Here is an 18,849-nt window from a genome sequence, read left to right as displayed (position 1 = left end):
CTTTGGTGGTGTTTGTTATTCCATCACTTGTGTCTTGCTGTATTTGGCCTTGATCTGATTCATATTTTGCTGCCTCAGCTGGGTGATGAGGCCACTAATGGTCAGTGACCCTGCCTTATGCCTGTATCCCCTTACCCCCCTGCATATTATGTGGGCAGAGTGGTATTCAGAAAATGCTCATCCAGTACTGCTTCTGGACAGAATCATCAAAATATTGTGAAATTAAGTGTGGTACATTTACAGTAATGTAATAAAATAACAATAATATAATTCTTTATCTTTCAGGGCACCTGGGTGGCTCAGTCGGTTAAGCATCCGACTTCAGCTCAAGTCATGATCTTGCAGTTCATGGGTTCGAGCCCCACATCAGGCTCTGTGCTGACAGCTCAGAGCCCAGAGCATGCTTCAGATTCTGTCTCTCTCTCTCTTTGGGCTCCTCTCCTGCTTGCGTTCTCTCTCTCTCTCAAAAATAAACATTAAAAAAAAAAAATTCTATATCTTTCAGTAAGACTTCTCCTATTTATGTAAACAATTAATAATTATTTCCCTAGTGATATTTATTTTCTCCTTTTCTCAAATTCTCTTTGTTCATTGAATTTATGTTTCTTTTTTCCTTACACATTGGTATTTCATGATATTTTACTCTTGACATTTAAAATTTTTGATTCTTGGCATTATTTGTTTCACTGTTGCATAGTAACATTTTTGTTCTCTGCAACCATCTGCTTATTTTAAGGTGTGTAGTTTTTCAATGGCATAGAATACTTTCATATCTTTACTTGCCTTAAATGTTAATCTAGGATATTTCGTGTGGCATTTGTTTCTTCATAGACTTCATATCTTGTTTTTAGTGAGCACCCAGTAAATATAGAAATGGGCTATTTTATTCAGTTGATGATATTTTAAGTGTATTTTATATCTCAGTAAGCCTACCACGTATACTAAAAAATAAAGATTACCATAAAATACTTCCATTGTGCTGTAGAAAGTATTAGTAGGCCCTTTTTTTAATGAGGAAAGTGGGCTCAACAAGATGGCAACTTGTCCAAGGGCACTTAGGTTTTGATCCTAGACCCACTTACTCCAACACTGAAGGGAGTTCCTCCTCTGCTCATACTTGAGGAGGTCCTCCCCCTTGAAGGCCAGGCTCTGCCCTGAGCCTTGGCCACCATAGAAATAAAGAGAGAGAATTCACTTGCTGGAGCAGGCATGCAGACTCTTCATGAAGCTGGCGTTAGAGACGCATCACATTCACTGCCTATTTCTGCCTATTAATATGACGACAATAAAACAACCACTGTTAAAAGCCCAGAACTTAGGGGCGCCTGGATGGCTCAGTCCGACTTCGGCTCAGGTCATGATCTCGTGGTGTGTGAGTTTGAGCCCTGTGTTGGGCTATGTGCTGACAGCCCAGAACCTGGAGCCTGCTTCAGATTCTGTGTCTCCTCCTTTCTCTGCCCCTCCCATGCTCATGCTCAGTCTCTCTCTGTCTCTCAATAATAAAATAAACATTAAAAAAAATAAAAAATAATAAAAAGCCCGGAACTTAAACCTACCTTCACTTACTGTATAAGTCAAAAGAGTGAAGATGAGAGACGGAGAGAGGCGCAGGTGGTGCACATATCTTCCCTTGTCTTACAGGTTATGATTTTAGAAAGAAACAGCAAGCTGGTATTGAAATTTGAGGGAATGGGGAGGTTGGAATCCCCAGATCATACTATGGAATTAAACATTGTGGAAGTTGATAAAGAGCTGAAATGGAACAGTAGAGTAATTTTGAGGAGTAAACTGAAGACTATCAAGAAGAGTTTTTATGGTCTGAGATACCCATATATGAGTATGCAGAGTTACACATTGAACAAATAAGGTCTCATAAGCGTCATAGCACTTGGGGAGATTTGCTTAATGACTGGAATGCGACATGGAAAACATGGTCAGTCCTTCATTTATATATTCATTTATTCAGCCAACATGTATTGAATACCTATTACATATGCCAGGCACTAGGCTAGTCTCATGGTATGGTAGACTGCTGCATGATTAAGTTATTTAAAAAGGTACAACATTTTAGGTGGGAATCTTTTCCCAATCTTTTCCAAATTTATGAAAAGTCCATAACAGGTCAGGTGATTGATCTGGCAAACACACTGCTCTCAGTGTGTTATCTTAGGAGAGGCACCCCCTCTGTTGCCAAGAACTCATTCTTCTGTTAGAAGCTATGAGCCTGCAAAGTAGATCCACTAAGGAAACCAAATTAGCTGTAATACTCCAAAGATATCCTTGTTTCAGTCATTAATGCCTTCCGTTTCTTTTAAATACAGGAGACTTTTGTTTATTTTCAAGCCCAAGTTATAAACCTTCTTTTTTTTCTATTACATAAGCCTCTTCTGTAACCAGTAAAGCATTTGAATATTTGTAGATGTCATGTGTATACTTTATAAATTGGCTCCTATAACAATCTAAAGTATTTATTATTATTTGTTTCATGATATAATCATATTTATTGGCTATCTGAATAGAATATTCAGCAATTCAACAAGCTTCTAAAAACGCTTTAGTGTCCTTAGTATGTTTTTAATTAAGAGCCCTCCTCCCCAACACTTTTATGTCATTTTTCCTATGATGTCTTTAATATATTTTCTTCGTATGTATTGTTGTTATTATTTTTTATTATCATTTTACTTTTTCATAGTACTAGCTGTGCTTTGGGCCCTAGATGTTGCCTTTAAAAATCAAACAGCTGTAAGAAGCTGTGATCTTTGTATGTAGAAGTCCGTGGTATTTCCCAGGAGCCATCTGCAAATCCTCAGCCACTGCCTGCTCTGCATAGGAGTCTGTGAGCCCGTGTTAACTCTTTGCCTGCTTGCTTGCAGGAGGAATGCCCGCTCCTGAGCAGGCCTCATTGGTGGAGGAGGGCCAGCCACAGACACGCCAGGAAGCTGCCTCCACTGGCCCAGGCATGGAACCCGAGACCACAGCCACCACTATTCTAGCTTCCGTGAAGGAGCAGGTACATCCTCTTGCTGGAATTTGCAATCAGTTCTTTCTTCAATGCCTTTAAAAATTAATCTTTGGATGTGTTTTAAATTTGTCTAACGTCCTTGATGCCTTCACGTTTTTTAATTATAAGGTGTTTACATCCCTGAGTACATTGGGATGACTGGCATGTAGAGCCGCTCCAGGTGCCAGTCAGAATCGGAACATGCAGGATACTTGTGCGTCTGCAAGTAAGGACAACATCGATGGTGATTGGTGTCTCTGTCTCTCCCACATCGCAGAGTGTGTGCATGCGCGCCAAGCTTTGTGAAGCGTAGTTTACCCTGCTGACTTTTCTGTCAGGGCTCTGGCATCCCGAGGCCTGTAGTATCCTTAGATATGTTGAACCTTCTAACATTTTCATGTAGGTATTCTATAGGGTTGTCTCTGTGATTTTTTTGGATAAAGGCTATATTTGTTGTGTTTGTCTGAATCCAAGTATATTCATTTTGTGAGCTAGTGTTCTAAAACTTGTCAAACTGTGCCAGTTTGCTTCAATGTCATGTTTATGTTCAGTTTTTTAATAAAGGATACTATTTATCCTTCAAGTACAAGTAACCTCCTAAATTAGATCTTATCTGTTGTGCTTAGAGAAATTGGAACTCCTGCATTTAATTTCTTCAGATTTAAAAGCTTAATGAGGTAAATGTAAATTTAAAGCTCCACTGTTTTCTTTTCTGCCCCCTCCTTCAAAAATAAGACTCTTTCTGTTGGAAATAATTGAATAGTAATTTTTTTTTAAAAAATCTTATGGTTAAACCTCTGGTTCTTTTCTTCTCAAGAGTTATAAACTTAGATGTATATTTGCTGAAATATTTTTTAAAAAATCAATAGTTCAGATGACTGATTATGACAGAGAAGAAAGGAATATTCACTACCTCATTATTTCACTGTTTGCTATAACTTAAAGCTAGGTATGTAGAGTGAAAGAATACTCCAGAATGATATCTGACATTAGAGCTATGTTTTCAAGAAGAATTTCACAGCTGATTCTGGTAACAAGATATCAGAATATTTTCCATCCCCTTACTAAAATGTGAGGCTTTTAAAACATTCCACAAACTAATTTGAGAAGACACAAAAAATTGTTGTCAGTACTGTTTTCATTTTCCACCAAACTCTAGGTTATCCAAGCTTCTCTCACCTTTGAGGAGGAAAACAAAGGACTCTTTTCTTATTGTACTTCATAGTTGTCAAGATTTGACCCAAAGAGCTGTAAACTGAGGAGACTCTGATTTATTTAGAGCTGTTAGTGTATACCGCATTTTGGTGGAACGTGACAGTAAATTTATCAAAATGCCCAGAACTCACTTAAAGCTAGAAACTGTGTCCCATAAACATAGCTACAGGAACTCTGCATTTGTACTTTGAGACCACATACCTTGCATGTTGAATAAAATTGGAAGCCTATTATGATTTTGGCACTGGAATTCCTTGATGGCCTCACATGACTTGAGCATTTTATGTTTTGGTGATAAATAGTATTCTGAATGAATATTTTGTAGGAGATAGCAAGAAGGGTTCCTGTTTCTGAAGATAGCCAGAGGAATACAGGTATTTGTTATTTATTAGAAGAATTAAAATATATATCCCAGATTGTTTGTTTAGTAAGAGGATATACTCTACCCTTCTATTCTTGTTCTAAGAATTTGAATCCATTAATTTATGTTTGCAGTTTTCATTCTTAATTTCTTTTAAAATTGTTTATCATCGCTCAGCACTCAGCATTTCGTTCAACCCAAGACACCGTATCCATGTCTCATTCCAAGATACTTACCTGATTTTAAAAAGCTAACTCAAGCTTCTGTGGGATTTTTGTGCTACCAGGCAAGATACTCTAATTTCTTTGTAGTTGGGGTAAAAATTTCTTAGGACTTTCCTAAAATGTCACTCCCTATCATCTGCCCAATGAGACAGAGCACAGAAAAGTTAGGAATAAGAAAACCAATTACTGTTTACCTTATATATATGATTTGAAAATAACTAGTCAGAATGCTACATTCTTAATTGTGTTAGATTCAAATGAAACAGTTAATGTTAGAGCGTGTCCTTGATCATGTTTTATATCAAAAGAATAATATTCTTGGGTGGGATGTATAATTATTTAAAAAATAAAAGCCTCACTACCATGCAACGTTCATGGCCATGAAGTAATAACATCAGCTTCTCTGTTGTCAAAGAAGAGACCTTGTTTGGTGGCAGCCATGTCTCAGGAAGGATGTTTCATTAGGGCACAGAAGGAAGAGACCCCTTCAGTGCAACTGAAGTGGCCCTGGCTCCTATCACTACTTTCCATGTGATCTTAGGAAGATTTCTTAACCTCTCTGTGTCTCAGTTTCTCATCTGTAAAGTGGTGATAATGATCCTGAAGATATTGAAGTAACCGTTGTAAAATGTTTACAGTGGTGCCTGGCACATTCTAGTAAGTGCTCATGGTAAGGGTTAATATTACTATTTTCATCAGCATTTCTACCTAAGAAGAAAAGGTTCCTCTTAGGAGGATCTGGTGATTCTACTCTTAAGTATGTATCAGGATTCAGTGAACCTTCTTTGGACATGGATATGAAGACAAAACAACTTTCTGAATATTGAGCTCTGTTTATGCTGTGGTAGTATTTTACTTCTGCATGTCATTAAACTTTGAAAACTTCACCATGCTGGTCTCACAAACTAGAACTGCTTTATGTATGTATTATCAGAAATAGAGCATGTGAAAATAAATTTTATCTACATGGTGATTTAGTGCAACCCCATCATAATGTCAAGGCATTTGGATAAAGAATTAGAGAGTAATACCTTTTAACACACACCTGAATGTTGAGAGGAAAAGTCTGTGTTCTTGAGTAAAGTACATCCAGGCCACTAAAACACCTCAGACATACTTGCCCTGGGCCATTCACAGATAAGTAGTAGGGAAGGAAATAGCAAGCAACCAAAGCAATCTTGTTAACAAAGCATTAATCTCTTAATATCCAAAATCGGATTTGGGGTGTCATAAAAACATTTAAATCTTCCTCTATGGGGCCACACTTCCCCTAGGATCCCAAAGACATAACTGTTCCTTATTCCTTGACAGAATGCTAAGATGCATGTTCTCTCCCTTTTGTGAAGTGGTAACCTTTCACATTGATTCGGTCACTTAGGTGCATACCTGTGCAGTTATAGAAAAAGTCCTTGCTTTTTGACAGATAGAAAGAAGGGATCTACTTCTGTTCAAGTTCTGCCTCTTTTGTGAAGCCATTTGCACCCCAGCTGAGGTCAGGTCTCTCTCCGCTTTATTCCACTGCTTTATATTCCCTCTCTAGCACTTTATTCCACTGCTTTGACTCTTACTGTATGCTTCCTTGGATTATATAGTCAGTTATCTAAGGATAGAGCCATGTTTTATACAGTGTTTTACACATGTGTCACAGGCTACTCTCCCAACCCCTTTACTATATTAGACTTGTAATGATCGATCAGAAAGGGAGTGAATGAATAATATTGGCCCTCAGATTTCTTTGTCACCAGCTAACTGTTCTGTGAAGATAATGGAACTTGCGGCCACATTCATAGAACACTGCTAAGCCAGAGAATCTCACAGGGAGTGCTTAGAAAACTAGTTACTCACCTGTGTATTTTTATCCTTCAGACAACTTGTATATATTCATACTGATCTAGGAATTAAATCTGATCTCTGCATGGAGCAAACTAAAATTTTATTTCCTGTTAATGGTTAGATAATGACATAAGTGTTATAAATGTCGTCTCCCATCTGTCCAACTTAGCTGAAAATTAAGTGTACGGAATAGAAGGTTATGGTTATCTTGGTGATGTCACAAAACATCCACCATCATCATGCATACCTGGTTACACAGGTAACCACCGAAGAAATCTCTTTCAGTTAAGGATCATGTTTTAAAAGAAATAAAAAATCATCCCATGGGAATAATAATGTGCTCCTTGAACTCAAATCTGAAATTACCTGAAGAGCCAAGTAAACGTAAGCCACCAGTTGGCTGTAATCAAGATCAGCATTGGACAGGTTCTGTTATTGAACTCAACTCCCAATAAGGATCCAGGAGTCCACGATGAACATAGATGTTGAAAACAAGGAATTTTTTTGCATCCTGAGAGTTAAATGTATGGCAAATTTAAGAAAGGTCTGGTGTCTAGCTTAATGTCTTTTGCATAGTAAGGTAAAGAAATATGGCCAATGCGGTGCCCTCAAAGGGCCCTGCCTCCTCCCATGAAAGCCTTAGACCTAAATGATTGATTTCGCCTTGAAGTGGGTCGTACATATTTGGATGCAAAAGAATTAGAATTTGATAAGACATTGGCTGCTCATCCAGAACTTTGCTGCCACCCCCTGCAACTTAGATGTGTCAGTGTGCTAACTTCACAGGCTCAAAGGAAACAGTGAGCCAAAGACCATGTGCAGGCTATTGTTATCAATGGGAAGAGTATATGGTAGTTTTTATAGCTGATAGGAAGTGATCTGGATTATAGAAACACTCTGTAAAAGACTATGTGGCCAATCATAGGGTTAACAAGTATATTTCATAGCTCTATATAGGATGCAAATTGATTTGCATTCTGTAGATCATGCATAATTACATTATTACATTCTTTCATCTTCTGTCATAACAGTTGCTTGCATAATTGAGACCTCTATTTGAACTTGGCCATACTCAGGCACTCTAACCTCCATTCTACTGTTCCTTCAAACCACACTCTTATTTTTGGCTTCTGATTTAAGAAGTTTGAAAACCACATTTAAGGTTGAGGCCAATCCAGATAGCATGAAATTGTAAGCACAGAACAGATTTGGTAAAACATGCTCATTTTACATATACGTTTCTTAACTCTGGTAAAGTCCTAAATTAGATAGTGTGTATACTTCTTTTGTTGCCTTTGGTGAGTTAAAATTGCAATGTTCATTACTTGTGAGGCTCTCAGAGAGAAGCCTCAAGACAATATTTTCTGACTTCAGTGAAAATTTCAATTCTGCCTTCAGTGTGTCCATATTAATGTAGGTGATACTTAAATATCAAAGAGTGAAATGAGAGTCATTAAAGATCCTTAATTTTTGAAGATAAAATAAGGAAATTTGGAGCCAACTGTGCCCTATTGATATTACTTCATTTTTACATGGATATGTTAGCTTCAGTAATTACACACCCTTCCTGTATGGCAGAATGCCCAGAACTGAACAAATTCCAGTGCAATTATTTACTTTATTCCTTCGAAACTGAAACAACTCAACTGTTGTGCACCTGCCTTTGCAACTTCCTTTTATTTGGTCCCTAAGTTTATTTACAATAAAATCATTCTCTATGACACACCTCAAACACATGCAGAAGACAGAATTTTTATTTCAGCTGTAAACAAGCATAGTTTTTTGCTTAGCTAAAAGCACTGTAAGAACAATGCCTAAAACTTGGCATTTTTCCTGTGGTAACTTAGTAATTGCTCCTACTGGTAACTGGATTATTCTGGCGATTGTAATTACCACATAATGTATAGTGAAGTCTTCCATGCCTGAACTGCATCATCAAACACAAGGTAAGATTGGATCTTTTCTTAATGATTTCTGTGGGATCATCAAATTTGAAAGCGTTATCTCCTTAATATTATGGCAGTGTGGTTCAAGATGAGGTCAGGTGGTAGAGTACCTGTGATACTGTTCAGCCTGGATTCAAAAATTCTGAACCCCGAGACTTGCTTCTCAGATCAGTCTTCTTTAAGTGTGCTGTGGTCAGACTGTAACATTTCTCTTCCATGTGTTCATGGTGTAGGGTATCCTTCACTTCAGGTGTCTCTGTGGTTAAGGAATACAACTGAGTATGGCCAACAGCTTTATTCATTATGTGAGTGTATGCAAAAAAAATTGTCCTCAGCAAGATAAAAAATTAGATTGCCAAGTTAGCTAGCAACAGTTATATCCCTTTTGTGATGGCCTGATAAATGATCAGCTGGACCTATTGGCAAAGTTCTCCAGTCTTCTATGTCTCAGGAGTGCATCCTGAGTAACTATTTGTTCTATTTGAGTCAGTTGGAGACTCTTTTTAGGTTTATTGGGTGCTGTAGGTTTTGTTTGTTTTGTTTTGGGGTGCTTTGCTCTGTTTTGATGTGAAGAGTTCTTAAATTCCAGGAATTTGAACAGGCTCAGTCTGGCTTTGCACACATAGCTGTATCACATATGTACACATGAAATACATAGTAGGTGCCTAAAAATACTTACTGTATTAATGAACTGGGAATGTAAAAATGCTCAAGATCCCCCTGTAGTTAGCTTTAGTGCTTGCTTTTAACTAAGTAAAAAATATCCATGGAAAGCCTCCTGTAAACAAAACACTCTGTCCAGGAAAGGGAGGGAGGGAGGGAGGGAGGGAGGGATGGAGGGATGGTAAGCTGGTCTACAAAGATGATCTGTTCCGTATAGTTGCCACCTCAGAAGAATGCAGAGTCACAAACCATATTGTATACTTTATGTGCAGTAATTGGCAAGTATGAATATTCATTTATGGAACCACAAAATCCAAGAATGTGTGTTTTTGCCCCCTTTTTTATTTAAGCAGGTTATAGATATGTATTGTATTGAATCAGTTTTATGTAAATTTGTTAACTTAGACATTTTTAACTTCAATTTTTGCCATTGAATTAGCATTACCTTTCGTTCACATTTGAAAGTAATGCAGTATTTTTCCTTTATTAACACTTAAAGCTAACCCTGACTTTGTATGTTTAAAATGATAATTTCCTTTTCACTTGAATAACAGTTCCTGTTCAGAGTTAAATTATGAATATATGGAATATTTTTTCCCCTGTACATGCAAAGTTGATGCTATTAAAGTTGAAATGAGTGACTGCTGAGTTGGTGAGATTAAATGGATGACAGGATCATTCAGCATTGAATTCTCTGCACTGCGTGATCGTTTTTCTTTTTAGAATCATTTCTGGAGAGAAAAATATTTTAGAAACATTCTTTTCCCCTCAGGTCTAACCCTGCAGTTACTCCATAGCTATAGCAAAACAGTCTATCTTCATGTTGAAGTGCTCTCGATTTCTAAATTGCCGTTTTTGTTACTTTTGCAGAAATGGGTCCATATGGTCTTGCTGCATCTGTTTATATGTTAGGAATGTATTGTTTCCAAAGTGATCAGATCTGCTTGTACCTCAGCAAAGTAATTTAGGTTATGATTATTGCATTTTAGACATTCCTAAGAAAAATCATTTAAAACGTATAGTTTTTTTTTTTCAAGTAGTTCAAAGATAAATCTATGTCTTCGCTTAGAGAATCTTAAGAGTTTTTATGCACTCAAACCTTAATACAGGGGTTGCATGTAATAGAAACAGTCTGCAAGCAAATTGAAAGAGCACATTATTGAAACTTGGAGACAAATGCATGTTATGCAATTCTGTATAAGTTATATTTCAGATATGAATGTGGCTATCATAAATTGAAAGATAGTTTTCTTAGAATTGAAATCTCTTGACTGTTGAAAGAAATTGTAATTTTCCTTTAAAAATTGGAGTTCAAGGTATGTTTTAATGTATAGGCTACTTAATTTATATTTTAATTTGCAGACTTTTATATATGAAAATTCCCACAGAGCAGCATGACATCAGGAAAGTATTCATTGTGTGGAATCATTGTCCATAATAGGAATATATCTGATTTGCAAGTTTTCCTAAGATCATTCCTAAAGCCTAAATCAAGATAAAGGTCCTTAGCCACTGCATAGGCCCTTTTATTAAGCTGTTCTAGGGGAATTGATGCTTACTATTTTAACTTCATCTTCAAAAACTAAGGACTGGGGCACCTGCGTGGCTCAGTCAGTTAAGCGTCTGACTTCGGCTCACATCATGATCTTGAGGTCTGTGAGCTCGAGCATCGCGTCGGGCTCTGTGCTGACAGCTCAGAGCCTGGAGCCTGCTTCGGATTCTGTGTCTCCCTGTCTGTCTCTGCCCCTGCCCTGCTCGTGCTCTGTCTCTCTCGTTCTCAAAAACAAATAAACATAAAAAATAAATTAATAATAATAATAATAATAATAATAATAACTAAAGAGTAAGCCTGCCTTGCCCAAGTGCAGAGTAAATTGACAACTCCTTATTTCATTTGTGACCTTAGCTACCTCATATGTTTCTTGCTTTAAAGCTATAATTGTTGTAAGGAGAGAAGCTCACTGGAGTTTTCCCATTGCCCCATTTTCTCCTCTGTTTCTTAATAAGGTGAATACTGTTTTCTTTATATAATGTAAGCTCTTAACAGCAGGATCTTTATTTTTCTTTTATTTCAGTTAGCAAAGTATAATGAAACAAGTGAATTCTTATTAAATTATTTTGTAGAAAAATGTATCTTAGTAATTGCTGCTGTTAGCATTATTTTAAGCAGATTGATTAGAAGATTTGATGGTCTGTAGGTAAGAATAGGAAACATATTTGTGTAACTATGCATACCGAACAGAATGCTGTTACATGTAGCTTCTTTGATTTGTACTACAGAATAAGGAAAACCTATTTTACTAATATGAAACCATTTTATTTGGGTGAATTTTTTTTTTTTAATTTCTGAACCCTTGATAAAACTTTTGATTTTCCATAAAAAACGATGAAGAACTCACTCTGTTGTCAGAGTTAGAGCTCTCCTAATGTGAGGCCAGTAGAACAGGTTTGAGAAGAATGGTCAGTGCATCATCCATGTCAGGTCTGCCTTTTTGTGATCACAAAGACCAACCCCCACCCCCCCCACCCCCACCCCCGTTGCTTTACTGGTTTTGCCACTTATTCTAATAGCCAGACTGCTATTTCTTCTCTCCCTACCATCACCACTATTATCACCACTACAACTGGAAACCAATGAAAAACTTAGGAAAGATATTGTCATAAGGATAGCTTATAAGAATCCATGAACTCTATGGAATAGAAATCTATTAGGAGACTAATAGCTAACATTTATTATTACTTACTATGTGCCAGGCATTTTGCTAAGTGCTTTGCATTGAGGATCTCCTATATTCCTTATCCCAACCTAACGAGTTGATGCTTTGAAAATCTCTTTTTTTTTTTTTTTTTTTTTTTGGCCACTGAACATAATCTGATCCAAATTTCTTGGTTCCATGCATTTTCCCTCCTCAATAGATGTGGTGGGAAATATATAATTTTAAGCGATACAGGTAAATTGTTTTAGTAAATTGTTTTTAACCCTTAAATTAGCCACGGCATTTTCTGTTGCTTTTAACCTAAAACCCTGAATTATTCAGAGAGTTGTTATTATTGCCCCTGTTTACAGGGAAACTGAAACTCAGGAAAGTTGATTAATTTGCCCAAACTTACACAGTGAATAAGTAGGGAATCTAGGATTCACAGGAAATTATGTTACAGAGATGTTTACTAGACAGTTAAAATCTGCAGTGGAGTCAATAAAGAGAAGAATGGATACAGAGGAAAAGTGAGTCATTGGCAGTGACAAGATTGTTTGAGTGGTTATCTTGGAATATGAAGGAAAAGAGCAAAAAGGATATGATAAATGTTAGTAGACATGGAGCCTATAGAAAATAAATCTAACATAAGCATTATGAATGTTCTCAGTAAACATTTTAGAGTAGCTAGAACAGAAGCAATAGTTAAATATAATTTTTAAATGTTTTTTCTAAGCAAAAAGTAAAGCTGTGAGTGTACTCAGGGGTTATCACATTCCAGGCATCACCTATGGAAAAGAGATTAGTCTAGAAATAACCTTGACAAAATTTTGTATTTACAAAAATATAGGAGAAAAAAAAAAAAAACCTAAGAATCCAGATTAAAAAAAGCAATTTATCTGCAAAAGATAAAATCAGACTGAGATCTAGCTTTGCTGAAACAGTAGATATAAGAAGAGCATAGAGCAATGTGTTTAGAGTGTTGAAGGGAATTTTCTTTTAATCCAATCCAAGAGTTTTACACAGGGCTAAATTATCTAATGTGTGAAGGATTAAACAGATATACTCAGACATTCAGGGTCTCATGAGATATAGTCACCCTTGCACCCTGGTATCCTTTTGATAATTGAAGATGTGTTTTCTTCAGAAAGTCCCCAAATTTCAGACTCAGGAATGAGAAATTCATGTTACAAAATAAGTAGTGCATCTTTCCTTACTTGATTAAGATTCCAATCCAGGAATCAAGGGTTATTACATGTTATCAGTTAGATTTTGCAGTTTCTCTCGTACTCTCCTGTTTCCTGTGGTCCACAAGCTACATACTCCTTCAAGTAGTTCAGATGGATGTGTTAAGCTGGTGACCACCACTATAGGCCATTGTTTATTCTGATTCACTTTTGATAATAGCAGCTAAACTGCTTACATGTTTAAAAATTTTTTTTAACCTTTATTTATTTTTGAGACAGAGAGAAACAGAGCATGAACGGGGGAGGGTCAGAAAGAGGGAGACACAGAATCTGAAACAGGCTCCAGGCTCTGAGCTGTCAGCACAGAGCCCGACGTGGGGCTCGAACCCACAGACCGCGAGATCACGACCTGAGCTGAAGTCGGACGCTTAACCGACTGAGCCACCCAGGCGCCCCAAAACTGCTTACATGTTTTAGATACTCCACAGGGAGAACACCCAGTCAACGCAGAATTTCATTTAGAAATTCGATGGTGGGCGTCTCGGTGGCTCAAGTTGGTTAAACGTCTGACTGTTTTTTGTTCGTTTCTTTTGTTTTGTTTTTATTTATTCTGAGAGAGAGAGAGAGAGAGAGAGAGACAGGGAAAATCCCAAGCAGGCTCTGTGCTGGTAGAGCAGAGCCCGACACAGGACTTGAACTCAAAACCCTGAAATCACGACCTGAGCTGAAACTAAGAGTCAAGGCACTCATCTGACTGAGCTACCCAGGCACCCCAAACATCCAGCTCTTGATTTCAGCTCAGATCATGATTTCACAGTCCTGAGATCCTTAGGCTGCAGCACTGGGCATGGAAGCTGCTTGAGATTCTCTCTCCCTCTTCCTCTGCCCCTCCCTTGTTTTTGTGAGCATGCACACATGCTCTCTCTCTTTGTAAAAATAAATAAATAAATAAATAAATAAATAAATAAATAAATAAATAGAATTAAATTAAAATAAAATTCGGCGGCACTTTTCATTGTCCCAGCATGTAAGATGTTTTGCAACCTGTAAACTTCTATTGAATGACTTGAGTCATGATTTGTTGGCTTATTGAATTTGCAAAGACCCCCCCCCCCAAAAAAAAAAGTCTCGAGTTTGAGCTGGGAACAAATTCCTATTCCTATTATCATCTTCCATTGACCTATGAGTATTATTTTAATTGTGCTTAAAATATCAATGTTGGTAATATGCTCTTAGTTATATTAAGATACATACTCACTTGTAAGGAAATTCCCAAAGGCGTTCTGGAGTACAAAGGATAGGATTTGTATCCTTAACACTGGACAAGGTAAGCATCAGGAGATTAGCAGATACCTGTTGAATGAATGAATGAATAAAATGAAGGTGATCTGTGCAAAGTAATTACAAATGAATAACGAAAAACAAGGTGGGGGGAAAGGGGAGATATTTGATATTAACAGATAATTGATGACAGAAGGAATATAAATGACATATACATATGACATAATTTTCTTACCTCACTAGTAATCACAGAAATATGAATTAAAATAATGGGGAGGCATCTGGGTGGCTCAGTCGGTTAAGCTTCCGACTTTGGCTCAGGTCATGATCTCACGGTCCATGAGTTCAATCCCCGCATCGGGCTCTGTGCTGACAGCTCAGAGCCTGGAGCCTGCTTCAGATTCTGCATCTCCTCTCTGTGCCCCTCCTCCGATCGCTCGTGCGCTTGCTCTCTCTGTCTCTCAAAAGTAAATAAACATTAATAAGAATAATGGAATATCTCTGCCTATTATATTAGTAACAGTTAAAACAGTGTAAGTGTTGTGATGTTGGCAATTTCACATAGTATTGATGAGAGTAAATTGGCACAACCGTTTTGGAAAGCACTTTAATGATCTGTAGTAAAGGCATTAAAGATGTTTGCATCTTTGGCTCGGTAATTCCAATTCTAGGGATCCAGTCTAAAGAAATATTTACTGTTAACACAAATATATTAATCATAGCGATGTTTCTAATATCTAAAAATTGGCAACAGCCTAATTGCCCAATATGAGTAGAATGATTATATAATAGTGTATGTATATGATGGGGTTTGCACAGCCTTTAAAAATCACATTTTTAAAGAATTTTTAATGATGTGGGGGGAAGAGTTCACAATACAACTATATGTTATAGAATCTTGCTATACAAATACATATTCATGTATATAAACACACATGTGCACTCATTAATAAAACAGGAGATACTCCTGAAGGTTATGTAAGAATCTTCAGATGCTTTCCCCTTTGTATTTTCCAAATTTCTTACAGAACACATGTTGTGCTTAATAAAAATTCTAAAGCCACAAAATAATAGAATCTAGGAGGGAGAAAGCCTTTATAAAAATTATAAAAAAGTTACTACAGACTATGGTTGACAGAGAAGGAAAGAAAAGACGTTTATATAAGTTATAAAATGTGGAAAACTTGTCAGATGAAGCATGGTTGAAATGGAAAATTTTGCATGACTAGCAATCTTCAGATCCAGAAAGGTATAATGGCGGTGATTAAAAGCAGGAGCTCCCACTTCTACCCCTGGCTATGATGTGTGACTTTGAACTTCGAGTGGAGGCTCCTGTGTCCTCATAATGGTTCCAATCTTACTAAAATAGCAAGTACTCAATATAACATTTACTACAGTTGTTATCCTTGAGAAGGTAGAAAGGTTTTGGAAGCGCAGTGTTCTAGCCTGGGGCACTTAGGAGGGACCTGGATCCAGAATGAGAAATACTCAAAGGGAGATGCGCAGGCTAAGATGTGGCCCATGGAAGGGGTTCCAAGCAAAGGACCAAGCTGAGGTTACATGCCTAAGGACCCTTATGTCATCATGCTGATGAAGCTAGTCGGAGGGGTCAATGTCTGTCTGGATCCGTAGAGATAAAGGTTATGTCATCTTAATATAATTTTGCAAATTCAACTCTTTACAGCTATCTTTAGAGTATATTCGGAAATCTCATTAAGAAATTCCTCAGATACATCTTTACCAGTTGCCTTGGAGGGAATTCTAGCAAGTATCATTAAGTAAGAGAAGGGAGATGCAAAGAAGTATATAAAATATCCATTTTTTTGGACTGCCCCCCTCCAGGATATAAATTCCAAGGATGCTTTCCACTTTATTCCAGAGTTTTAGAATAGTGTCTGATACTAATCAGCTCTCAGTACTTATAGAAAATACACACTTGTTCAAAATGTTTGACTATTCATGGAAAACAAGTAGGGAATAAAACACAAGTACGCTAGTGCAGATCATCGCATTAATTACCTAGGAAAGGTGAAGGAGGAAGTAGGAACCCCTCCCTAGAACACCGAGTAGGAGGGGCATATCCAAAGTAAATAGTTTCTTCATGATGTGTTTAGGACAGCTTGTACCTGATTACTTTTTCCTTGCTATTAGGAAACTCAGTCTTGCAGAAAATCAGTAGTCCAAAGAGATTGTTCAGAAATGATGTTTTTTTTCTAAAGTATAATGGTGGTCTTTGCACCTTAACTGGAACCACATGACACTTTGGGTTCTCCTGTGTGACACGTAGATATCAGCAACTCCACCCAACAGCCTAGTGACAGAAGAATAACTACATCTTGAAATGAGGTCATACATTTTTGTGGGGGGTGGGGGTCAGTCTGTACTGTCATGATTATATTTTCTACCTTTTAAATGCTTCCTGCTATATTCTCATTGAAAATATAGCTTTAGTGAGTCATGTCTAAACCTAAAGAAATCCTGTGCTTTTACAAAGGAGTTGAGAATTTGTCACTGCTGTGATGGTCCATACCCCTAATCTGTTCTCACCTTCCATAGCCCGGATATAGTCCAAAACCAGTTGGAATCACTTGGACTGATTTATTTAACCTGGAAGAACTCACATTGGTATATTCTAAACGTTCCTTTATGACATATTCCTGCACAGAAAGGTAAATGTAATAATTATGACTGCTTACTTTATGACTAGAGCAATGCAAAAAATAAGGAGCTATATCCAATACAATTTTTGTGTCTGACAAATACCACCCCAATTTCAAAGTCCTTTACCCCAGACAGAGTAGAAATACACCAAAAAATGAGTACGTTGGCCACAAAATATTGCAAAGCACAAGAACCAGTTTGCTATTCTGTGGCTGTTTTAGCTAGCATGTTGACTGGTTTTTAAACATCTTGAGGAAACCATGTTCATTATTACAAATACCTTGACAGCTCCAAAAATAATGGCAAATGGCCACCTAAGAGCCTAGGCCAGGCAGTGGGTCTGGGGTACCAGTCAGGAGAACTGAGCCAAAAATCACGGGTCCCTCCTGTTAACACTTCACTGGGATATTTTGGAAGGTGTTCCACGTAGGCTGATCATGATCATCCCATTAGCCAAGGTATCCTCTCAGCCAGCAAGCCTGCACGTAGGATCCTCTAGAAGAGGCACACAGAGCCCTCTGAGCTTCGTTCTGTCCTGAGGACATCACTTTACCCTAGTGAATATTTTTAAATGAGGTTATCCTCATTATTATTTATGGTAAGAATCTGATAATCCTAACTCATCAGGGAGCTCTTACAGAATTTCAGTGTATTCTTCTAAAGATTTCAGTTGTTTCAAAATTCATCTTGGTACAGTGGAAAGAATGTAGGCATTGATGTCCAGCTAACCTGGCTCACATCCAGACTTCTACAAATAACTTTATGATATTGGGCAGGCCCTCATAGCCTGTTGCCCCCTCTGAACAATTAGAATAATAATGTATAGTTTGTTGGTTGTATATTTAAAATGCAAATAATGCTTGGTACTTAACAGGTGGTCAAGTCCCTCTGTAGAAGCAGAGCTATCTGAGGTGTTTTATAAATATTGACACTTTATCTTTTGGGGGGTTTTTCAGTGATAAAGCTGACATGGAAATCTAGTTGCTCTTGAAATTGCTGTAGCAAAATGAAGCCACCCACCCAGTATGGAGTATTGTGTACTCTGTTGCTCTTTATTTCCTGCAGAGCATTAAATTTATTTTCCATCTTTATGTACCAGAAATCTTTAACTCCCAATCTTCCAATTTTGTTTGGTGAGCTGAGAAAATCCCCATTTGTTTCCTACTAGAACCTGCCTTAGGATTTCTTCTTACCTGAAATGCATTTGAACATTATGTAGTCTAAAATGATGTAATATGATTGTTCCATAAGCGCTCTCTGCCGGATCTGAGAAACCATTAATTGTTTGGAGAATATGAGCTGTGGCTGGGTAGAAGCAGTAGGTTCTGATTCACAGTGCAGGATGGTGTGCTCAAGCAATTTGGTGTGCTCCAGGTATTAAAGCCATCATAGGGAGATGGATAATGTTCTGTTTTGAACCCCTTAAAGATGATTCCCAAGTTATCATATTGGAAAGAATCCAGAGGAATTATTTCTTGGAAGGTTTTAATATTTTCAGTTTTTAATATTAGGTCGCAAGTGCCCTGTAATATTCAATAAGTCTTTGTAAGACATGTCCACAATTCCTGGCAGACAGGTGGCAGATATAAGAAAAGATAAAACACTACAAATAAAATGAACACCAAACTCTGATTGGATGTAGCAGTTCTGAATTGTGTTTCTTACTGAGCGCTAACGAATACTGCTCTGATGCTGTGGCATTCAGTGAGTATCTATTCACCAACCATCAATTATTGACAGTTCCTAATTGTCAATATTTATTGAGTACAGTGTGATAATAA

General features: G+C 37.4%; 1 protein-coding gene across 15 annotated transcripts in view; it reads left to right on the top strand.

Annotated features, from left to right (window-relative positions):
* The window catches only part of PKP4 (plakophilin 4), a 237,700-nt gene that overhangs the window by 74,877 nt on the left and 143,974 nt on the right, over positions 1 to 18,849 (top strand). For 12 of the 15 annotated variants that reach the window (XM_053908561.1, XM_053908552.1, XM_053908570.1 and 9 more), the window contains exon 2: positions 2,874 to 3,010. In XM_053908561.1, the coding sequence (XP_053764536.1) occupies positions 2,879 to 3,010 (132 nt within the window). In that variant the 5' untranslated portion in view covers positions 2,874 to 2,878. Of the gene's footprint in view, positions 1 to 2,873; positions 3,011 to 3,130; positions 3,228 to 8,455; positions 8,581 to 18,849 lie in introns of those variants that run through there. The other 3 variants (XM_053908591.1, XM_053908597.1, XM_053908600.1) reach the window with 3 other exon arrangements.

Source organism: Panthera pardus, unplaced genomic scaffold (assembly GCF_024362965.1).
Source record: "Panthera pardus isolate Hobbes unplaced genomic scaffold, ASM2436296v1 HiC_scaffold_10, whole genome shotgun sequence".
NCBI classification, from domain to species: Eukaryota; Metazoa; Chordata; class Mammalia; order Carnivora; family Felidae; genus Panthera; species Panthera pardus.
The sequence above is the reverse complement of the archived record's forward strand: the minus strand, read 5'-3'. Positions and strand labels throughout refer to the sequence as shown.